The 25,661-nt window shown below is 34.6% G+C and overlaps 1 protein-coding gene across 1 annotated transcript in view; it reads left to right on the top strand.

Moving 5' to 3' along the window:
* The window catches only part of Npc1a (Niemann-Pick type C-1a), a 66,959-nt gene that overhangs the window by 27,508 nt on the left and 13,790 nt on the right, over positions 1-25,661 (top strand). Inside the window, exons 3-17 of the mRNA XM_090111518.1 lie at positions 10,319-10,538; positions 11,305-11,384; positions 11,839-12,051; positions 12,905-13,097; positions 15,609-15,671; positions 16,849-17,040; positions 17,421-17,702; positions 20,015-20,201; positions 20,813-20,978; positions 21,295-21,556; positions 22,142-22,343; positions 23,202-23,402; positions 23,619-23,787; positions 24,911-25,133; positions 25,517-25,651. Of these exons, the coding sequence (XP_089967644.1) occupies positions 10,319-10,538; positions 11,305-11,384; positions 11,839-12,051; positions 12,905-13,097; positions 15,609-15,671; positions 16,849-17,040; positions 17,421-17,702; positions 20,015-20,201; positions 20,813-20,978; positions 21,295-21,556; positions 22,142-22,343; positions 23,202-23,402; positions 23,619-23,787; positions 24,911-25,133; positions 25,517-25,651 (2,788 nt within the window). The remainder of the gene's footprint in view (positions 1-10,318; positions 10,539-11,304; positions 11,385-11,838; positions 12,052-12,904; positions 13,098-15,608; positions 15,672-16,848; positions 17,041-17,420; positions 17,703-20,014; positions 20,202-20,812; positions 20,979-21,294; positions 21,557-22,141; positions 22,344-23,201; positions 23,403-23,618; positions 23,788-24,910; positions 25,134-25,516; positions 25,652-25,661) is intronic.

The raw sequence follows: 25,661 nt of genomic DNA, 5'->3' as shown, positions 1-25,661 counted from the left end.
TTTCCAAATTATTTGTGTTATATAACCAATTGCAAACAGCAAGGTCGTTTGGCCCCATATGAGTGATGCTATTATTTATTATTAGTTACACAAATTATTAAGCATAACCAGTTATGTAACAATGTATCTATCGTAGCAAATTAATGTACAGATTGCTGTATTAATATTAATTATTATTGGGTTAAGGGCCAAACCGGAATACCGGTATAATTAAAAGTAATCGTAGGTATAACCGCTCGTTATCATATTCATTATTCACGTGTATTTCCTCGTCTAAAAATAATACCAGAAAACTTGATATTTATAGTACCACTTAACATGAACTCGTTATTTTTGTAAATTTTGGTATAATATGCTGGATAAAGGGTCATCTGAACTTTACCGTCCTTTCCATTATCTTGACCTAACTGAAGCTAATAAATATTTTTTTAGGGCACTATGGTCCATGAAAAGTTTTGCGTATATTTGTGAGCATTCCCGACTTCGGTATAACCATTAGCCTATTTTGTTTCTACTAAAAGGGTCAGAGACAACATTAAGTATAGGCCATATTAACTATGAAGCTGTGGCATTTGCAGAGTTGGTGAATTCTCGCTATAAACTGTTTTGTTTCAGTATTATTTTTCTAAATATGTTACTGGTTGAAAAAAAAAAGAAAACACTGAACAATCTTAATTATTTAATCAGAGAAAGCTTATCTTAGGTCATTACAGATAAATCAGGACGAAGCTAAGGTATAAGTAACCGATAGTGCTTACTATGTTGCACTGTGATTATTGTATGAAAGAATAGCATTGTGTTCTAATAAGATATATTATGTATACGCTGACCTTTTAGCAGTGCCGTCTTTAGGATCAACGAGGCTATGGGCCAAGGTACTGGCTGGGGCCTATGTAAGGAATGAAAGTTTTTTAAGCTGTATATAATTACTGTTATTTTAGTGCAAAAATAAATTTTTAAACAAATTTTCTAAATCTTGTTTCTATTTTACCAAGTGTGTGATTTGATATTTTTCTTATTATGTTATAAAATTTGTTGTTGTATATCGAAAATTTTCAGAATTGTGGGGCCCCTGCCTACCTCGGGGCCTCGGGCCAGGGCCCTGCGGGCCCTGCCTTAAAGACGGCACTGCCTTTTAGGTATCGTCTGTTGCGCTATCTCGTTTAATTGGCTTTATAGAATCGGCTTCTTGTATTAAGTCATGATGTATTAATTGGTGGTCAAGATAAATAAAACAAGTTCACGGTTGTTGTGATTCTTTTTGATCCAAGATTTGTTGCTTGTCTTCTTTTAAGGTATTGAGGTGTTGGTTTGGATTTAGCAACGCAACTGCTTATTGGTGTTATTACTTATTTTTAAATAATAATATTATTACCCAATAATATAAACAAATATTTCATTGGTATTCTGTAGTGTTACCTCAACCATTTTCTTTAAAATTAAATGAAAGTGTTAGCTTATGATTATTTGGCAGGAAAATGTTAAAAACGTTAATTTATTTTTTTTATAATACAAATATTAAAAACGGGTCAGACTTTAAAACAGAACAAAGTAACCGGAATTACTATAGGTAAACCAGAATCTGATGGCAATTAGGGAAATCAAAATTTTGAGTGTGCAACCCTAGGGAAAATGGACTGAACGATCTTGATACTGCTTATTTTTTAGTTTGTTCTCAATATCATTAGTCACATTACATAAGTGGAAAATACTGTACTTAATAATGAGATATCCACTTAATATTATGTGGGTACATACTTACATGTATAATATACATATTACTTTTATACAGGTAATACATATTATTATTTACACATACCTATATTTGTATGTTCATTATCATTATGCCATGTAAAAATATCGATGTTATATCGATAGAAAACTAGACTGCTTATAATTTTTTATAAAATAAAATAAAAATAAAATAAAACTATGTTTATTTTCGTAAGTATAAACAGATACACACATTATAAAATTGACTTGGACTGCTTGGACTTGACGAATAGCCGTATTCGGTATTGGAAACTCCTGTAATAAGTTTTCATAAAATTATATTCCAATCAACAAACAATATTATAGTTACCTACATATAATATTTTTTAATTGAAAGTATCAAAGCGGGTAAGTCCAATTTACCAATAAAATCTTCTAAATTGAAAGTTGTGATGTGTTTGACCCTTCTTCATCAAATATTTTTCTATACACATTATAAACAACACCTCTTGCTTGTGATCACAGCGGCTTTTTCGACATTTTCGAAGATTTTTTAGACAAAATCCTAAAATTTATTTATCAACTGCAAAAAAGACAAATAATTTGACAACCAATTTGATAGTTGTCAAATAAGTTGCCACATGAAAATCTTTTATTTCTTTAATATAAATATGCCATCAGATTCTGGTAGACCTATATCGCATCTATATTATTAGTGAGGAAATCTTTGAAATGGTAGGAATTTTAAAATGCATTTGATTCGTTTAGAATCTTTCTTATTGAACGATTGCGTTCTTTAGCAAGTGTAATTATAAAGTGCTAATCATTCTGACATTGTTAACGGAATTACTATCGAGGAAATTTTCCGTTGCCCGCATTGGAATCTAATGCTAAGGGCGCTTGTGCACTACAAGGAATTTTACTGTCCGGCATTCCGATTTTTTACGGTCCGGTGTGGCATGAAAAAACCGATGAATTGCTTGTGCACTTGTCCGTCTTTACTCGGATCAGTGCCGTACAGTTCAAGGAAGTTTGGCGGTATAATGCTATCATAAATGATTGTTTTCGCATTTTACAAGAAACGAGTAAAAATATAGAAGGTGAAATATTATATTACTTCGTTATAATAATAAGTAAAGTTCCGTAAGAGATTTAAAATGCGTGTTTCACTTATTTATTTTAATCGGTGACGAGGAGCTAAATCTATTCCCACTTGAACTTTAACTTACCAACACTTACTTAGATAATAATTATAGGTCAATGCTTGGTCAATGTATATAAAATAACAATACCGACTTCTCAAATCTCATTGCCAGCTAAAAGAAAGTAAAACAAGAGCTTGCTTTCAATTGGCATATGCAATAAAAAGAGTAAAATCCAAGCAAATGGGCACTCGAAAACAATTATACCTACAGCGACTCGTAAACTCAAAAAACCATCCGGAATAGAGAAAAGTAAAATGTCGGACAGTAAAATTACGTATAGTGCACAAGCTAGTATATAGATTAAAGGCGTGCGATACCGGACCGTAAAAAATCGGAATGCCGGACCGTAAAATTCCTTGTAGTGGACAAACGCCCTAACGATTGTATTGTTATGATTCGATTTATTATAGACAATTCTGATTTAGGAATTAAATTTTGATAAAAGTATCGTACTTTCAATCCTACTTACTTTTATATCCTTCTAATTTCACAAACGTAAAGGTTCTTAGGGTCGGATATATTTTTGTTACTCTGTCATGCAAGAATAGTTGACCCGATTTGTACAAAATTTAATACTGCGATAGATTAGAGTCTGGATAACTATAAATGCTCTGTTATCATCACGGGAATCAAACGAGTGTAGCTGCGTGCTTCATATTTTTATAAATTTGAAAGAATGGAAAAAAATATCGAATTTATTAGTAACTGATGAACGACTACGACTTACCCAATTGAATTTGTTTTTCTTCTGAGTTTAATGTGTATTTGGCCAAACCTTCCAATGCCAATCTATCAAGTTTAAACATATTTTTCCAACATGTAAATACCTACTAAAGTGACTGCTGTGTCCTGATAAATTGATATTGATAGGTTTTCGCTAAAAGTTAAAGCGTGTTGCAATATAACTTTTAATTGAATGGGAAGAAAGTCGCTTCTGGAATAAGTAAATTTCTCATGTTTAAAGTGTTTATTTTCTTGTTTTTTAGTAGTTCCTGAAAAGAGTGATGTGAATTTACGCGTGCTCTTAAATGGAAAAACCAATTTTAGTGATTTTTTTGTTGAAAATTATACGAAGATAAAGTTAAGAAGATAAAGATAAGCATCAAGACTGATAAAGATCTTGTTTGATATTGTAGCTAGGAATTCCAATTTTGTTTAATATATTTTGTGTCAGTATACCATTTTATGTCAGTAAGTATACCATTTTATGTCAGTATACCATTTTATGTCAGTATACCATTTTATGTCAGTATACCATTTTATATCAGTATACCATTTTATATCAGTATACCATTTTATGTCAGTAAGTATACCATTTTATGTATTTTTTGTATATCTTATCTTCAAGTTAAATGTAGTGAGAAACATGAACATGCTAAAGGAAAACATAATTTTCATACATTTATAACGTTTAACGTTTTAACGAGTTCATTAATTAGCTTCAATTAGTCTGGAAGGAATTGTGCATTTAACTTTGTATTTTTTTATTTAAGAGGTCTTTAGAATTATATGTGGAAATTCAGATAATTTTATACTTCCTTTTATAGCTTAAATTTTTAAAACTAAAGGATGTTTTGCCCGTTGTACAGTTTTGTTGAGCTTCTACATGTATGCTTTGTCCGTTTTTCGCTTAGTACCTAATTAAATCTAGGTTATATTATGATACATAACGACAGTAATCTATTGAATCCGTTTCCTAATTTGATTGTCTGTTGTTCTCATTTTAGATACGTCCATAGAAACATCCGCTTAGATTCTAATAATATTAGGATGATTTGCTAGACCTATTATTAATCAGGTTCAAAAAGAGAAATGCACAATTTCCCAACAATCAGTGAAAGGTTTCTAAGGTTCCTATCGCATTATTATGTAGCAACAATTTAATATTCGTAAGAGCATTACGCACGAATGTGCATCACGCCACCACAGTCGTAAAACAATTATTGCCTCGATACACTTTTGTTTTATACAATTCTGGGTAATATCGCGCACGTGTTTAGTGTCATATTGCCGTGACTGCATTTTTACAGTGACATGTATGACCCGTACACTACACGTTCTTGAGCCTGCTGCGCTTGCAATATATGAATAGTGCAATTAATTTTTGTTTGAATAGAAAACTATTATTGTCGATCTTGTCGAAAGTTAATTGTTTATTGTGTTTAACAAAACGTTCTGTTGTATCACCTTATTACAGTTTGAGATGACCTACACTATTTGGTAATTAATGTATCTTCGTAAGACATCACTACATAGTATAAAACAAAGTCGCTTTCTCTGTCCCTATGTCCCTATGCATGCTTAAATCTTTAAAACTACGCAACGGATTTTGATGCGGTTTTTTAATAGATAGAGTGATTCAAGAGGAAGGTTTTAGTATATAATTTATTATGTTTTAGACAAAGCGGGCGAAGCCGTGGGCGGAAAGCTAGTACGTTTATAAGAAATGAATGTATTAAATGAATGGATTGTGTGTTTGTAATATATTAATTAAAAGGTCAAATCAAGGTAGTGATTAAAATCTTTTGAGATTTTTTAAGACCTATTGTTTATTAAATATAAATGCAGTATGTAGGAAGTATTGAGTTTTTTGTGATCCAATGATATAGACTTAGGTCTATATCATTGGATCACAAGCCTTAGGGCTATCAAGGAAAAGAATGCCTACTTCGTCATCATTGTTACACATACAAGTAGATTTTTATAGGTCTAGAATGTTGTTTATTAATTGTGTTTGTGTATGTGTGTGAGATGAGCATTGTTTTCATTAGCGCATATGCGTGTGTGTGTATGTGTATTTGTGTTTGTTAGTGTGTAATGTGTATGATTCGATATAATAAAATTAGTCATCACAATATTTATCTGCGGCTTTAAAAGAAATGGTCTACAATAAACATTAATTACTTAATTTTACAATCGCTTCACGCTATAAAGATATGTTATCACGATTTCGTAATAATACACAAGTGTTAAAAATGCATTAGTGATTAGGCGATAATTTTGGATATCCATCCTATAAAATATTATAAAGAAACCAGGGTCCGATTTGAAAAATTATTTCACTGTTCGATAGTCCCATTTATCGAGAAAGGCTATATCATCAATTATTTTTTATTTATATATTATCAAATATCAATTATCATCATGCTAAGACCAATAGGAGCGGAGCAATGCGGGTAAAGTCGCCGGGTACAGCTAGTGTAGTATCCAATTCGAAAGTGAAAAATGGATCCCGTTATAAAATAAACACTTTATTAAGTAGCCATCTGACAGCCGACAGGTTCTTTGTTTCGCAGACAATTTGGGCCAAATTCTAATTCATTCTGCAGACTATAGTCGTATAGTCTTTCAGCTTTCAAGGTGAAAATTAAAAAAGTTTTGTGTAAAAAGCAGTTTCTTTTGTAACGTAAATTTATATTCTTCCCCGGTTATTTATAAACGTAACTTGTTGGTTTGATGTTCAGCGCAAAATAATAATAAACGCAAAGACTTTGGAATGATCTTACGGTGCATTTACATCAAACGAGCGAATGCTCATTCTAACCCCACTGTGTCAAATTCTTTTAATTAAGGGCCGATTTTTTTTAATTAAAACAGGCGTAGAGCATTCTTTCTTTGTTCTAAGTTCGCGTTCGAAAAGATTCTATGCAATGTTCTAAATTCTAATACTGAACAACACTGAATACGAGTTTTTGTTTACACTTAAAGATCACGAAAGAATGCTCTTGCTCTAGCTCTAGCTGTAGGTTCGTTTGATGTAAATGCACCGTATGAAGACTAGAAAAAATATTTTTTATTTATCTGTGAAGAAAAGGTAAATGAACGTTAAATATACGTATTGCGTGCTTCAAGGAAAAGGACTATATTTATGACTCATAATTAACTTAGAACACATAGGTTCGCAACGAGTCTACATCTAGACATTTCCTAGTCATACGTAATGAAATATTGCCTGCAGGTTCTAATCTAAAGATTACAGCGAAGCTCTTGAAATCCCCTTAATGAGATTAACCGATCTACATAACTACGACGTTGAGTATATTGGCTTTGGTCGTATGTATTTTAAACTATTATGCAACCGTTGTTTTGATATACTGTAGTTGTTAGTTGGTTAACTGACTCCAATGAAAGACGGCTTCTATACTATACAAAGTATAGGAGGTATGTATGTAAACAGACTAGGTATCTATTTCTGTACCATTTTTCATCTCAATGATTTCTATCAGTCTGTAGTGATTGAATGATAAACATACATCAAAACTTTGATATTTATAATGTTAAAATGGTTATTGGAACTGTCAAAGATTCACGTATGATAATATCTTCATATGTCTGTTCGTTCAAGCATTTCTCCGAAACATTTAATAGGCTGGTTATCGGTTTTATCTAATCTTGCTAAGCTTCTAATCCCCGATCTTCAGTAGTTATTTGCAGGATTTGAATGTTTTTTTTTTGTTATATAAAGATAATAACTAATAAGTATGTGCCTGTGGTATGTGCGACATATATAGACTACTAGCTTTCCACCCGCAGCTTCGCCCGCGCAGTCAAAGAAAAACCCGCATAGTTCCCGTTCCCGTGGGATTTCCGGGATAAAACCTATCCTATTTCCCGGGATAAAAAGTAGCCTATGTCCTTTCTCGGATATCAAAATATCTCTATACCTACCAAATTTCATGCAAATTGGTTCAGTAGTTAAGGCGTGATTGAGTAACAGACAGACAGAGTTACTTTCGCATTTATAATATTTGTATGGATTATTGATTTCAAAAATACACACACCTGCTATAATAAAATATGTTAGAGTCTTATCATACACGTTTTTAAAATGATAAGATGTCGGGCGATGATTCAGCATAACTTTTTCATGAATTGCTTTCTTATAGATTCATATATTTACAGAAAAATATTTCTCGTTATTTTAATATGTTTAAGTATATTTAACACTGAACTATTGAAAAATTTGGAAGAATAGAAATGGCATAACGCACATCCATCATTTGGCTATCTGGTTAAAAAATTCGAATAAACACCATGTCTTGGAATTCACGAGCTATGAACATAATAATTATAAAAAGCATATTTAGCATAAAGTTCAATATTTGTTTTGGAATATCATTTCTTATAGGTACTAGATAATTCACAATTACACATACATAAGGAATCTTTAGACCACATTAATATATATATGCTATATAATATGGCATATTATGTATGTTATATATGACGTACCTATAGGTAAATATATAAATGTCTGCATTTCGTTTATAGGTAGTAAGTTTATAAATACAACTTCGTAACAATATATCCAATTTCTAAAATATTAACATTATTTCTCATATATCTCGAGACAATAATAACCTAATCTTTATTAACAGGATGTTTTTAAACTTTCTTGTGATCTCGCCGAAGTAAAACAAAGCACCATCTTATCGATAATGATAACGATTGCAAAGATGCATAACACCATGAATCACAAATATTTTGTGTGAAACAGAAATGTTAGTCAAAAAATTTATTTAGATTTTTTATAGACATTTGTGTTGGAAATAAAGCCCTTTAAGATGTATTATAACAAAGAAATTTATCTAGATATATTTTAAAAGTGTATTTTTTGGAGTACATTTAAAAATATTAAAATTCTGTTTATGGAACCAATTTGTTAAAACTTTGCGTAAACTATATTATGTTAAACATACTCGCTATAGGCAACGACATATTTACAAATTGATTATAATACATTAAAAGCCTGTTATAAATAATTACTTATTAGTTCGATAAAAGGTTTTGAATGAGATGTTTTGATGTCGAGTATAAACACACCTTACCCGGCCCCGAGGAAGGCTCTGATGATCTTATAAATAACGTTTAAAAAAATGTTAAGTAGTTATGGCTAATGTGGCCTTGTGTGTCTGAACTTAACCATGTAAAAAAGTTTATAATATAATCAATTACAAAGATACATTTAATTAATTAAAAATTCTATACCATGACAGTGTGCTAAAATAAGCTTTTGAATATTATTACCATAATAAAAATCAAAAAGGCTGTATTGATTTGAAATTGACCCGGCTGCTGTTGTTCTGTCTGACCACCCTTATCAGTTAGGGTTAAAAAAATAGTTTAACATCTATTCACAGACTAACAAATTATAAAAAAAATCTATAAAAATTGGTCAAGATGTTTCGTAGGCGTTTGGTAATTATAAAGTGTGATACAATTTGTGTATGTATCATGTATGTAGATTATTTGCTATACTTACGCCTGTTAAACAAACTATAGTCAACAAACTATACGACCTCTTGAAATTGTAACCTCCGAGCGAGAACATTGTCACATGATTTTGATGCTGATCATTTGATTTCAAAAATAAGAAGGTTATATGTTACACTAATTGGTAGTTATACTAACTCTTTATTTATTTCTGGAGAGGTTTCTTATTAATTGGGTTTGTTTATAGCAAAACTTGTCTGATTTGTTGGCTGTTTTTTGATATGATTCACTTTACATGGTAATTGTGTTGTAAGGAAAACTATTCACGCGTACAGCGTACTAGGTCGCAGTTAGGTAATAAATAAAAGATTGACTATGATTCGTAGTAATGCACCAATTCTTCTTGGATTGAAGTAAGGGTTAAATTTAAAAGAATAAGTTGCAAATAAATGCGTTTATACTTGTATGTTTAACACTATCTTTTAGAAAAACAACTGAAGACTTTAAATATTTGTTTGTAGCATAACGATAACTCTGCCTACTTTCAAAATAATAAGCAGCGGAGCGTAACATTACACAACCGTTATTCTTTAATAGCCAACCAAATTGATTTTACTGGTTGTTGATGGTAATGGATCTTGAACCACTGGGACATATGCCAGTATACGTATATATGTATTTTGTTGTAGGTGTTAGGATAATACTACAAGTACTAAATTAATGCCAGATATGGAATAAATGATGAGATATGAAATAATATGATAGATAAGATATGAAGATGAAAATGTGAGTGAATTTGTGTTTGAGGTTTTTCCTTGTTTCAATCGAGATTAGTCACCGTGGCCGAAATTTGTTTTGAACTTTTTTTTTTTAACAAATCTGTAGTTATCTTAATTGTCAATCAATATTGAATTGAATAAGAAAATTGTGGATTCAATTTAAAATGATTATTTGTAATAATGAAAAACCTACAGTTGAAATGTTGTGTACTCCGCAGAGCTTTCGAATGAGCAACACAGTAGACTAATCATTACTGCCAGGAAAATAGATGCTAATTTCAATGAATGTTTACTACGCCGCAGGGTTATTTCTGTATTTATTTTTATATTCACGACCTTTAAATAGGCGGTTGTGAGTCTAGTTGTCTACAGTACGTCAATGGCTAAATTAACAATTCTTGTCTACAGCCGATCCTAGAGAAGTACTGTCCAGACCTCGCCGCCGGCGGTCTGACCTGCTGCGATGGCGAGCAACTCGCGACCCTCAACAGCAAGATTGTCCTCGCCGAAAACCTAATATCAAGATGCCCGTCCTGCATGAACAACTTCATAAAGCACATATGCAGTTTAACGTGCGCGCCCGATCAGAGCAATTACCTGAAGCCGGCGAAGACAAGCCCGTTTAATGGTGAGTCTTTGAATGGAGTTTTTGGAATGTTTGTGATCCGAGTAAATACTTCACGTTAATGAAAACTACCCCGTTGAATCGTGAGTTTGTGAAAGGAGTTTGAGGATAGTAGAGTTTTCGTTTATATGTGAACAGGGTAATAACTTGAAGCTAGTGAAAACTAGTCCATTTAATGGTGTGTTTGTAGTCGATTTGCGGGTGGTTTTATGCGTTTTTCAGTAGTTTTGAATCTCTAGAGATATTGCTTTTTTGTTAGTATCAATGAGTTTTAGGCACGCAGTCTAGAGATGTGTTTTTTGTCATTCTGAGTTATAAAAACGTTTTTACAAGTTTGTGCGTGCGTTCATGCGTGCGTGTGTGCTTTCGTGTGTACGCGCGTGCTTGCAAGTAGTAAGTGACAAATGGTGCATATTTTCCATAGTTATTGCTATATTTAGCTCTAACTAAATACGTTTTAAAATATGTTACGTAGTGTATATCTCCTCTCTTTTTTATTTGAACAAAGAAAAGGGCATTAAAAAATATGATATCAATTTATATCTGCAAACTACAAACAGTGAGGCTTCACTATGCAGTTCCGAGAATGATGGATAACTCTGGAAAGCGTAGATAAAACTGACACTATAATAAATTTCCCCGTAAATTGAACATTTATTATAATTTCGTAGCGATGAATTTTCTCAGAAACGCACTTGGTATTTGAGCAGATTAATTGAAATTTTATTTATTAAGTATCAAAATAAGAGAAATATCTTTCTTTTTCCAGCAACACACCAGCGTATTGACGAGATTGACTATCATCTCGGCGCTACGTATATGAACAACACTTTCACATCATGTTCAAATGTAAGTAAAACTGATAAAATGTTCAATGCACATAAATTAATAAGCGACATAATTTAAATTAAAATGTACAAAGAAGGGTGCGAAGTTTTCTTAATAATGTGGAAACTTTAAATAATGTTCAACATCCATTTAGAATTTTATAGAGAAAAGAATACAATAGGGGATGGAAATATGTATTTGGAACTACTGATACAATTACAGATTACTTACAGAAGCTGTCATAATATAACCGGGTGCATAATCAACTCTGCCAACAAAATGTTTTACAGTTTGGCAGAGTACTATGTTATTATATTGTATGTGTTTTTTTTGTTCTGGAATGAAAAATAAATAAATAATCAATAGTTTCAGAAGTAGTCCCCACCATTCACTTAATAATGTATTCATTATTATTGTAAAACTGTGCATTGTTTCTTTCTGGACCACTTTACTCAATATCTACCTCATGTTCCAGGTGCAAGTGCCATCATCGAACCAACTGGCGCTCGACCTGATGTGCGGCGAGTACGGCTCGCAGTTCTGCACACCACAGCGCTGGTTCGATACCATGGGCGACGCAAATTCCGCGTTTGTGCCCTTCCAGATCAACTACATTAGTGGGGACGAGCCTAGCGATGGTCTGACTCCGTACAACCCACCCACACGGCCGTGCAATGAAGGCATTAATGTAAGTAAAGTAGTATATGTAGTAAAGATGGTTCGATACCATGGGCGACGCAAGTTCCGCGTTTGTGCCCTTCCAGATCAACTACATTAGTGGGGACGAGCCTAGCGACGGTCTGACACCGTACAACCCACCCACACGGCCGTGCAATGAAGGCATTAATGTAAGTATAGTAGTAGAGATGGTTCGATACCATGGGCAACGCAAGTTCCGCGTTTGTGCCCTTCCAGATCAACCACATTAGTGGGGATGAGCCTAGCAATGGTCTTATTACTCTTACTTTTATTAATAAATAATAAATAAATAAATATTTCGGGACAATTTTCACACACGGTACAATCTGATCCCATACTAAGCTTTCGCTTGTGTTATGGAAACCAGATGGCTGATAAACATACATATATAATTTTAAATAAATACTTATATAGATAATTTACACCCAGACACAGAGCTAACATCTATGTTCACCACACAAATATTTGCCCCGGGTGGGAATCGCACCAAGCTCACCGGTCAGTCAATATTGTAAATTATAATGTAATGTAATCCTACTACTATTATAAAGACGAAAGTTTGTAAGTATGGATGTTTGTTACTCTTTCACGCAAATACTACTGAACCGATTACAATGAAATTTAGCACACATATAGAGGGTAACTTGGATTAACACATAGGATAGGTTTCATCCCGGAAATACCACGGGAAAGGGAACTATGCGGGGTTTTCTCTGAAAACCCGGCGAAGCCGCGGGTAGAAAGCTAGTTTATTATAAGCTATCTTAACTATGTAACAAATTGCAATTCTATGTATGTATAATAGCGGAATAAATAGTATTCATATATGATATAACCCTCAGGGCCAGCCCGGCTGCTCATGCTTGGACTGTCTATCCGCATGCCCGGCCCCTCCCCCCTCCCCCGCCCCGCCGCGCCCCTTCAGTATCGCGGGCGCGGACGGGTACGCGGTGTGTATGGCGATCGTGTTCGTTATATTCACTTCGCTCTTCCTCGGCGGAGTGTACTGTTGTAACCAGCAGGAAAATGTTGTTGGTGAGTTGGAATAGTTGTTTGAAAAAAATAATAATTTTTTATTTTTTTTATTTATTTCATTTATTTCAGATTAATTTAATATCCATATATTTGTTAGTAAAATGGCCTTAAAAAACTATGTTAGTATTATAATTCTATTTAATATTAAAAACAATCTTATTTCCATTAATGATAATAATTGAATAAAGACAGTATTCTTGATAAACGTGCGTCTTATCGACAGTGTGGTAGTAGGTTTATGATAGTCCAGGATCCTTCGCCCATTTTTGCAAGTGATTACTATCAAGCTAATTTTCCGTGAGCAGCTTTATTTTGATGAGACGCCCAATAATTTCCTGTACGAAACTCTCGATTGTGGTAGCTAACAGAAGTAACAAGGATAAAATATTTTGATTTGATGGTTCTCAAATATTTATTACGCAATTTGTAGGACAATATGTCTATTGAATTATATAAATATTAACTAAGTGAAAACAAAAAAATCAGCTGGTTAGTAATCATTTATGATGACCTCGTTATCGATACACATTGGAAAGAGGGGACTCTTTGATCAAACAATAGATTTTGTAGGACAAATATTTTTTCGAATAATTTAGCAACAACATCAAATCAAAACATTTTATCCTTGTTACCTCTGTTGGCTACCACAATCGAGAGTTTCGTACAGGAAATTATTGGGCGTCTCATCAAAATAAAGCTACTCACGAAAAATTAGCTTGATAGTAATCACTTGCAAAAATGGGCGATGGATCCTGAACTATGAGGCTCTTAAAAAAGATACACTAGTGTTAAATGCTTAACCCATTGAGCCCCGAACGGCCCGATCGGTCCACGACACAATAGATTTTCTATTGTGTCTGTGATTCCGGGGCCTGAGTTATTAATAAGTCTTTGAAACAAAGACACATAACAGTGTACAAACAAACTTTTGCAAACATACCAACGGTTTATAAAAGTTTTGTTGATATAAATGTAATATTGTTGTTGGAATATAAAATATAGTACAGATATATGAAGCCTATTAATTGAAAAGTATATTTCAGTAGTCTATTGATTACATTATTTTGAATTGCGTTTTAATATATATGACATGATATGCCATATTTATAAAAATGAAATATTCAACGTTCGCTAAATATAATTCGAGCCTTAGTTTGATAATAATTTGAATGTAAGAATGTTTGGGAGAAGAATCTTTAGAAACACTGTTGTTATGATATTGCTCGCAAAACTTACTTTATAATTTATGGAAGCAAATAGAATTAAATAAAGGTTAAGGTGACTAAATATGACTATTAGACAGACACAATATATAAAACATACTTACACAATTTAAAAGTAGAGGTGAAGGCTATAACACATATTACAATTTTAGTAGAATCACACGTTATTGACACTGCTATATGTGTAATATTATTTAGTATACATTTATAAATGCTTATTTATTAATTAATAATATTATTGGAATGCAGATACTAATCAAGCGCATGATCCGTGTCAGTAAGGGGTTATTCTGCACTAAATATATAATTAAAACATCCTAACTTGGAGCTTAATTTTCAGATTATTCCGTGTTTTCTGGAATAATTGAAATTTTTTATAAAAATCCATTTTTGTAGTTATGTTGACTTTTTCAATTTGATTATTATATTTGGAATTGTGATAGTAAAAGAGATTACGCTATAAGTACCAGTTATCAATTATTTGTGAATAATGCTGAAGAAAATAAAATCGATTATTATAATATTATATATATAAAACAAAACACAATATCTAGGATGTTTTAATTACTCACTATCAGATAACAGATATGATAATTGACTGACTCATTTAAATTAAAAAATATATCTAAATTAGAATCTTATCTGTTGTCTATTGTAGCTATTAATATTGCAAATCAGTTGGTAACAATGTTAATTTTAGATTAAATAATACATTTATTTTACACTAAATTGCATATTAATAGCTTTATTCTAAGTTTATACAAGTTTAGTTATTTTATATTTTAAATGGCGAGTCATCCGTGGAATCATTTTGCAAATATTACTTTCATGAGTGAAATTCATCAATTAAGAGACATAGGGGAAAGCAAATTTGTCCTATAACCATATGAATTCTTGTCTGTGTTGTTTTCATCATCAATTTTTATTTAGCTTGACACAAAATGAAATATCTGCTCAATATACAACACTTATTTTATTAAAATAATAAGATATGATATCCCAGACTCTATATTATTCCTATTCCTGTCCCAATCGATTGTAACACATAATAAATAAATAAATAAATATTTTTTTATCATGTATTATTGATTATAATTTACTAGATTCAAGGTGTTTTGGACACAATTCAATCTATCCGCACAAAATTATCAGAAAGTTAAAGAAAAGTGCTTTTCCCGTGTCTCATATTTTTTTCCAAAAGTACCCTCTTTTTAAATAATACGAAACTCCACGGATGACCGTACGCAATATAACGGGTCACTAACTCGGGTCTGGTTGGGCGGGGCAGAGGCGTGGCGGTCGGTGGACCTCGACGGACCGGAGACGAGCCCGCTACACACGCACAGATCTAGTACGTATTTATACTGGGGTAAGGTGTGTTTTCGCTTGGCACGTGTGTGGATTGTGCTCGTCTGATATAATTTTTTGAAGTCGATTTTATTTAATACGATTTTTGTTTAATTTTTTGACCTAATGCTTAAAGGAAATGCGGGCTTGTGTACGTAAAAAATCAAAAGTCCTGAATCGATTGACCTAAAACTTTAACGTTTCATTAAGAATTTGACAAAATGTTTGGAACATACAAAAACAATCTGGCTAGGTACAGAATACTGATTTGTAAAGAACTTAAATGTACACATCTCAAAATCCATCCTGTATAATAAGCGTGGGTTTCTATAACCTTTCAGTTTACATTTTAATTCAAATAATAATTCAGTACAAACGGTAAATCTGTTTATTAATTACATTTGATAACTTATCAATTACAATTATGAATACTGGTTTGTAGAAATAGTTTTTTTTAAATATAAATTTGTGTGTTTTATTTAGAACATCTTTGGTTCAAGATGTCTTGTGGTGTTGTTTAGTTGATATTATACAGTATTTAGTTTATTTGCATGAAAGCTAACTGCATGAAAATTATTTTGCATGTGTGTGTCATATGTATTGTACTTATATGTTTAAATGTATTTATGTCTATGTTATTCTGCTATTTACCTTAATATTTTTAATATAATATTATTATTATAGATTTTAATTCTAATTATAACTAGCTAGTCAAGTTAGCTAGTTGAAATATATTGTAACTACTGTTCTTAAGTAGAAAAAGAGCATAAGTGTAATATTACAAAAGACGTAGTTTTTGTGCTATATAGAGTAGAAAGTAGATTATAGATTCAATCATTATAAATTATAATAAATAACTAAAATTAAATAAAAACATCAAGCACTTGTTAGATAGAGGTAGTTGAAATATATGTAATTGTAAATATAAATGTGTGTTAAAAGTATTTTTATGTGCATTTGCTCACTACAATTTGCATTTTGCTCAATGAGTGATTTTAGAATTTGAATGAATTTAAATTTGAACTTGAAATAATTGAATTTGTATAATTCGAACATGAATTTCAAACGAATTTGAATTCGAATTTGTATTTGAAATCAAACTTGAATGTTCGAATTTTAGTTCGTTTTTGTATTTTAAATCAAATATGAATCAGGAAATAATGGTATAACACCAAAAACAGGCGTAGCATCAGAAACAAACGCCGAAATGTCCGCTGCCGGTGGCACTGCGTGGCCTCTCGACCGCGCTGAAGGCGCTACAGACGCGAGTTTCTTTGAGAAGCTCGGAGCTAAGACTGAGACGAAGTTGGAAGACTTCTTCCAGTGGTGGGGAACTATCATGGCGTCGAGGCCGTGGCTCGTACTGTTTCTGGGTAAGTGGCTGTACATACTTGTATTTAAAATAGTACATATAGACAAAAATAAAACCTCCTTTTTGGCCGTCACTTAAGTGACTCGTTAACAGAATGAGACTTTTATGATTAGAAACTTGAAATTGTAATTCTGTATGGTCGCCAACAAAAATATAGTTTGATTATTGTATTTAACTAGCTGGTAAAGAGCGTGAAAATGAACATTTCAAATATGTTAGAAAGGAAAATTTGTAGTAAGTAGTTCAAAATAATTCGGTCCGACACAAAACTATTTCAATTTTGGCACTACATTCAATGAAGAACGAGCAAATAAATCATTTGTATTTGTTCTCCTATTTTATTGTATAATTTCAATTTAATATTTTATTAATACTCCACAGGTCTCTGCTTCATAGTGGCTCTAGGGCACGGCATCAAATACATGCAAGTGACGACAAACCCCGTGGAACTGTGGGCGGCTCCCAACTCCAGATCTCGGCAGGAGAGGGAGTTCTTCGACTCTCACTTTGAGCCCTTCTATAGAACGGAGATGTTGATCATCACGGCTAAGGGCCTCCCGAAGATTGAGTACACGGCAACTGATGGTACTGTCATGACTTTTGGTTCGGTGTTCAACTCGACCTTCTTGTTGGATGTACTGGATCTGCAGAATAGAATTATGGGTGAGTGTAAATGTTTGGTTTATTTAACAATATGCACTTAGTTTGTAATGTTGTGAAATTTTATTGAAGTAAAACTTCTTTAGGCGCGACTAGGGAGTAACTCAGATTTTTTTTCTGACGGAAGTAACGCTGTGTAGTTTCCGCCATTTAAAAATAATAATTCTGATTGGTTGTAAGTATATGTCATATACTACACGCTTCTTGACTTATACGCCAGCTAGTGGCAAATATCATAATCAATTAGGATTATTTATTTTCAAATTTTCAAACGGATCAATTGTGAATAGCAAAGTGAATGAAAAATTCAACAGTTTTAAAAACATTATTTTAAATTGCAAAATTTTTTGAAAATCTCTAAATATACTTGTTTATTTATTACTTTTAAAATAAGTAAATTAAAAATAAAAATAAACATGTTGCGGATTATAATCAATCTATTTTAAATATTGCTGAAGACAAAGTAGTATCCATAGCAACAGATATGTATATGTATAGGTTGTCATTCAGTTGAACAAGAAGCATATGTACGCCAACAATTTCATAAATGTCAGTTATTGATACAGGAGGATCGCCTTATGAAATCATATTAGTTCTTAACATATTTTACATTATTACAACCAATATTGATGTATCTGATGGCTTAGCCAACGGTTGTGTTGGAATTAAGTTAGTGTATATTGAACGTGATGACAGTGATAACATCATACGCTTATGGCTTGAGTTTCCTGGTAAGATAGGAGAGAAAATTAGGAAAAAAGCTGCCCATCATATTCAAACTCTAAACATTAGTAGAACAGCAGTCCCAATTTTATGAAGATCGTCATCTGTACCAATGAATAGAAATAAGACAATATTTGCAAAGAGAAATCACTTTCCATTAGTATCTGCTTGTGCGCTTACAATACATAAGTCTCAAGGTGGTACTTTTGATCAAATCGTTTATGAATACAATAAAAGTCACAGTCAGCAGCTGTTATATGTAGCATTATCACGAGTAACTGATATAAATGGATTGTTCATTGTCTCAAACGCCGATGACAACAAATTTTATCATGGAAGAAAGCGTCCAGGGGGAATAGTTGACTTACAGTGTGAATTTGAAAGACTTTCAAATTCTCGCCTAATAACACAACAGGAAGAATTATATAACCTTGTAAATGAGAGTAACATTACACTATTTTCCTTCAACTGCCAAAGTTTACGTGCTCATGTTTCTGATCTGAATGATAAAGTATTAAAAAGGTCCACATTGCTGTTATTTTCCGAAACTTGGATGAAAAATGACGAACAAATTCTTATTGAAAATTTTTATTGCGTTACCCAATACAAACGACCCAACTCAACTGCTGGTGGAGTAGCTGTATATCATTCATCTACAGATACACTGAACAATGTAACACCAATTCAAAATATTTCACAAACGATATTATCACAAATTTCCGATGAGGTTTCACAAATTGGTGACATCGCCTTGGTTCGATGTGTTAATACGAATGACCAACCTGTGATTATCGTTGTTATTTATATTTCTACAAATACTAGCCTGACAAATATCATAAAATTTATTCATCAGCAATTACTTCACTTCACAATTGAAGGTTCTCGACTTTTAAATAGTAATTATCATGAATTACCGATGATTCTAACTGGAGATTTTAATGTTAATTTTCGCTCTCAGGAATCTCAGCCGTTAATTGATTTTTTAGAAGAAAAATTTGATTTATCTATGAATACTTCTCGACTTCATTCAACAACGCGTTTCGGTACAACGATAGATGCTGTATTTTCAAGAAAAGTAGCAAATTTAGAGAGTAAAATTTATGTTTCACATTATAGTTACCACAAACCTATAATTTCGTACGTAAGAAATTATGACATTCAATTACCTGTTTCGAATGAATAATATTAATATAACATTTAAATAATCTTTGTAAAGCACATGAATAATAAATATAATTAAATTATAATATAATATTTATTTATTTAAGTTAATATTTAATCATTTCAGTGATATAATATGTCGTCAACGCCAAAGAAGTTTTACTTCAATCGCGCGTAAAGGTTACACGCACACACTTTTTTTATTATTCTTATGTATGCTGTATATTCAAACATCTCGTCTTGCGATCAACTTTTTTCCTATTTGAGTTTGTTTTTTTTCTGAATTTGATTACAATTATTTTAATAGCGAACATTTCTTTTGTAATATAATATTAAGGCGTGAAAATTTTGCCTCGTTTTTGTAGTATTTTCTCATTTTACATTCTAAATATTTTTTCTTCCATTTTATTAACTTTTATTGCCTTTTCCAGCGATCGGCAACGAGACCCGCATAGAGGACATATGTTTCGCCCCACTTTCCTCGCCCTTCGAAGGCCCGGTGACCCCGCAGCAATGCGCCATCATGTCTCCGCTCGCCTGGTGGGAAAATGACCCGGATAATATCAACGATTCGTTGGAAGATAATGCTTATCTATCGCAAGTGGTGCGCTGTTCCAGGTGAGTGTAGTACCGTGAAACTGCTGACTTTGGACTACATATGAAGCTGCTGACTTTGGACTACATATGAAACTGCTGACTTTGGATTCCAGAGCGTGTAAAAAAAGCTCAAGGTTATACGCATAATACGTGCTTGAAGTTCGTTCTGCGTGTGAACATTGCAGTCTGTCAGATCAGATCAGATAATTTTTTCTTTATTTTTTACTCTTTCCCCCACCTCTTATCGATTTTATGGCTACTTTGGTCAAAATTGATGGCCTCTATTCATCAACATTGATCAAAAATTACAAGGATAGGCCTTTTTTATACATGGTTTAGTTTTAAGTTCTTTTTAATCGTTACCTGTATAAATAAATGTTTTTGAAGTGAAAACTTCTTTAGCGGCGTTGAGCACTTTTTCTGTAATGGGTAAAAAATCTTAAACTCGCGTCAGGACACGTGACCTGATCGAAAAAGCGTAAAACGGATACCATTCCAAAATATCAAACATGCTCAATGTTAATAATCAAGTTTTCACTTCTGCCGGCACTCCCGGAGTGCAACCTTTCTTTTTTTCTTTCATTATATTTATTCGATACTAGACACCTAAAATTTATATGTGTGACTGTTAGCAACCCGTACGGGTGCCTAGCCGCGTGGGGCGGGCCGGTGCTGCCGGGCGTGGCGCTGGGCGGGTTCCTGGCGCCCGGCGAGCCGCTCGGCAAGGCCAGCCGCTTCAACGAGGCCAGCGCGCTCATACTCACCGTGCTCGTCGACAACCGCCACGATAAAGAGAAGGTGAGTGCAAGGGGCCACAGTATATGTGCAAATGCGGTAGGGAAAGTCCGTACAAAACGGTAGCGCAATTTGTTATAAAACGTTCGAAACGGCTCACTAACACAAATATCGACTTGTATCAAAGTGGCTTCTGAGCATAGAAATGTGTGTTTGAGTGAGTTGTTTCGAACGTCTTGTAGGGAGTTACTCTACTGTTCATAATTTATGTTTACTGTGGCGAGATATAAAACCAGCGATTCGAGCAAGCTTGTAAAGTTTGTAAATAACACTTCCAATTATTACCAAGATGGAAAATTCACATAAACTTCTCTTTCAGCTAAAACCAGCCCTCCAATGGGAGAAAGAGTTCATCGAATTCATGAAGAACTACACGGAAAACGAAATGCCCGCATATATGGATATCGCATACACATCGGAACGGTCTATAGAAGACGAACTCGACCGCGAGTCGCAGTCCGACGTGTCGACGATATTGGTGTCGTACTTCATAATGTTCGCGTACATTGCGATATCGTTGGGTCGCTTCACGACTTGTTCGAGACTGCTGATCGATAGTAAAGTCACTTTGGGGCTTGGAGGTGCGTATTGTGTTGTTGTGTTCAGTATGAATACTCATGATACTTGTAATCTTAATATATGTATATAAATCTCGTGTCACAATGTTTGTCCTCAATGGACTCCTAAACCACTTAACCGATTATAATAAAATTCGGACACCATGTGCAGTTCGATCAAACTTGAGAGATGGGATAGTTTAAACATGTAGGTACCACGGGCGAAGCCGGGGCGGACCGCTAGTTGTATTTATTTACTTAATGAGACTTTCGTGTCAAAATAGAATAACAGAATTGTATTCTGTTAATAAAAAAAAGGATGACTTAATTTTTTATGTGGAAATGAGAAGTGTTATAAGTAGGGAAAATTATTTTGGCAATGTTTTAACGATTACAAATGTCTACTTCAAAATAATATAATATAATCATTTAGTTGAGTTGAGTTTGAGTTTAACACAAGCGAAAAGCTTAGTATGGGATCAGATCGTGCCGTGTGTGAAAATTGTCCTGAAATATTTATTTTTAAATATTTAAAATATGTGTCAATTTTATCTGCAACAATCTTTTTCCATGCATTTTCCAAAATTCCTATCATATTTTAACCCACAGGTGTACTCATAGTACTAGCTTCTGTAGTATGCTCTATCGGCATATTCGGTTTCGCCGGAGTAGCGGCGACACTGATCATAGTTGAAGTGATACCGTTCCTCGTGCTCGCTGTGGGCGTGGATAATATATTTATATTGGTGCAAACCAACCAACGGGAGGGTAGGCGGCCCAATGAGACGGTCGCTGAGCATATTGGGAGGACGTGAGTAAACTTTTCTACACTAATATTAAAAAGAGGAAAACTTTGTTTGATTGTAATGAATAGGCTCATAAACTACTGGACCGATTTTAAAAATTCTTTCACCATTCGAAAGCTACATTATTCACGAGTAATATAGGATAGGTTTTATCCCGGAATTCCACGGGAACGGGAACTATGCGAGTTGTTCTTTGAAACTGCGGGCGGAGCCGCCGGCGGAAAGCTAGTGTATTATTAGGAAAAAATAATGTGTTGATAGATGTGAAAATTTTGAAATAGCCTTAGCATGTTGGTAATATGTTAGGAAGATTTTTTCGCTGTCAAAAAGTACGCGGCTAAGGAAGTTTTTGTTTATTCTGATGTTTCGAATAATACATTAGTCTGTTACTCATATCGAGACATAAGGAGTATTTTACTTTATCTTGAAAGTGTGTTTCAAAATACTTTAACCCATTGAGCCCCAATGGGCCCGATCGGTCCCAGACACAATAGATTTTCTATTGTATCTGTGGTTCCGGCGCTAGACAGATTAATTTAGAGAGTAAAGACAATTTTCTCAATGGACATAAAGAAAAAAATCAACTTCAAACTTGGTAGATACGCGTACCATATTCTTTATTCATTAGATTGTGAATTGTTTAATCTTAAACAATATTTTGACGCGACAACGTCTTATAATTCGATAGAGCAGGCTGCACGCACGAAAAAACATGACTCATGCGGCGTTACCTCGCTCTGAGGCTTTCCCTATGTGGCTTGAAGTGCAAGCGAGAGCGCGGAACGAGCGACAAAGAAGCACATTCGGACGTTGTCACGTTCAATTATCGTCAGTAAACAACCAATTTTTTTTTCTAATCACAGGCTCGGCCAAGTCGGTCCCTCCATGTTCCTCACATCAGTATCGGAGTCCGTGTGCTTCTTCCTCGGAGCCCTAAGCGACATGCCGGCAGTTCGAGCCTTCGCTTTATATGCTGGAGCTGCTCTGCTCGTGGACTTCCTGCTGCAGGTCACCTGCTTCGTGGCGCTGCTCGCTATAGACACGCACCGGCAGAACGCTAATAGGTACGTGTTTGTGGTAACCATGGTAACGGGCAGTGACGATGTCATAGTGTTTATGGTTGCCATGGTAACGGGTTGCTTTTGCAGTTCGAGCGTTCGTTAGTTCTGCAAAAGAAACATGTAAAAATAATGTACGTTAAAAGTTGTAAATTCAAAGAATTTTATTTAGAAAAAACTCATTACGCAATTTTTACTACAATAATGATTTGTTTTCCACAGATTCGACATATTCTGCTGCGTGTCCGGCACGAAGACGGACGCAGCGGACGCCGGTGAAGGCGCGCTATACAACGTGTTCAAATACGCGTACGTGCCGTTCCTCATGCGCCGCGAAGTGAGGGCCGCCGTCATGGTCATATTCTTCGCGTGGCTGTGCTCGTCCGTCGCCGTGAGTTGATTGTGGACTCTATTCGCTTTGCAATAAGGTGCAGTTCGCTGTGCAACGTGCCAAGTACGCGTACGTGCCGTTCCTCATGCGCCGCGAAGTGAGGGCCGCCGTCATGGTCATATTCTTCGCGTGGCTGTGCTCGTCCGTCGCCGTGAGTTGATTGTGGACTCTATTCGCTTTGCAATAAGGTGCAGTTCGCTGTGCAACGTGCCAAGTACGCGTACGTGCCGTTCCTCATGCGCCGCGAAGTGAGGGCCGCCGTCATGGTCATATTCTTCGCGTGGCTGTGCTCGTCCGTCGCCGTGAGTTGATTGTGGACTCTATTCGCTTTGCAATAAGGTGCAGTTCGCTGTGCAACGTGCCAAGTACGCGTACGTGCCGTTCCTCATGCGCCGCGAAGTGAGGGCCGCCGTCATGGTCATATTCTTCGCGTGGCTGTGCTCGTCCGTCGCCGTGAGTTGATTGTGGACTCTATTCGCTTTGCAATAAGGTGCAGTTCGCTGTGCAACGTGCCAAGTACGCGTACGTGCCGTTCCTCATGCGCCGCGAAGTGAGGGCCGCCGTCATGGTCATATTCTTCGCGTGGCTGTGCTCGTCCGTCGCCGTGAGTTGATTGTGGACTCTATTCGCTTTGCAATAAGGTGCAGTTCGCTGTGCAACGTGCCAAGTACGCGTACGTGCCGTTCCTCATGCGCCGCGAAGTGAGGGCCGCCGTCATGGTCATATTCTTCGCGTGGCTGTGCTCGTCCGTCGCCGTGAGTTGATTGTGGACTCTATTCGCTTTGCAATAAGGTGCAGTTCGCTGTGCAACGTGCCAAGTACGCGTTCGTGCCGTTCCTCATGCGAACACGTGGATTGTAAACTTTATGAGCTGAGAAATAAGGTGCAGTTTGCTGTGTAAAACTGTTCAAGTTTCAACGGTTCTTCAGTGAATATTTAATTCTAAAAAAGAAAAGTGTGGGGTCAAAATGGTTCATATTTATGTTTGCTGGAAGTTGAAGCGGTCTCCAAGATGCATGTTTGGAATATTTTATTTATTTTCAGAAGTATTTTTAATAATACAACTTGCTGTAAAATCTCAATAGCAAACTTATATTAATTTTTACCCCTTTTTCTAACAAAGGTGGCGCCACACATAGAGATAGGCCTCGACCAGGAACTCTCGATGCCTCAAGACAGCTTCCAACTCAAATACTTCCAGTACCTGAACAAATACCTGAACATTGGTCCACCTGTTTACTTCGTGATCACGGAAGGCCTGGATTATTCTGACACGAACATGCAGAATATGGTCTGCGGGACCAGGTTCTGTAGACCGGACAGTGTTGCCATGCAACTGTATGCAGGTTGGTAGAAACTTGAGTAGGGTGGCAATATTGAATTGTATAATTAAGTGATGGGGAATTTGAATTTTGTGTCAGTGTTTTTTAAGAGACAATTGTCTTCAGTAGTTGTAGCGGAAATATACAATTAAAACAAAAAAGTATATCTTGAAATTGAGTATTGAACAGTTTCATCTATGCGTGCTTGCTGCTAAATTTTATTAAAGGAAAATGTTTCTATAAACCCTAATAACACATGAAATACAAACGCAGAAAACAAATATGTTGTTGAAATATTTTAAAATATTTGGGTTTTATTTTTTGGTACTAAATACTTATTCTTTCCTAATTAATTTATATTATTTGTACAGAGGTATTAATATTAATATTATCAATTTTATTTCTAGCATCCCGCACACCAAACGTGTCATACATAGCGCAGCCGCCGAACTCGTGGTTAGATGACTTCTTCGACTGGGCTGCACTGTCTGATTGCTGTAAATACTTCCCGTCGAATGATAGTTTCTGTCCGAGCAAGAATGGTATGTGTAC

The sequence above is a fragment of the Colias eurytheme genome, chromosome 17, assembly GCF_061535395.1.
Source record: "Colias eurytheme isolate Ceu_HAF_F1 chromosome 17, ilColEury1 Martin Lab GWU primary, whole genome shotgun sequence".
Lineage (NCBI taxonomy): Eukaryota > Metazoa > Arthropoda > Insecta > Lepidoptera > Pieridae > Colias > Colias eurytheme.
Note: the sequence above shows the minus strand (reverse complement) of the source record. Positions and strands in the feature narration are given on the sequence as shown.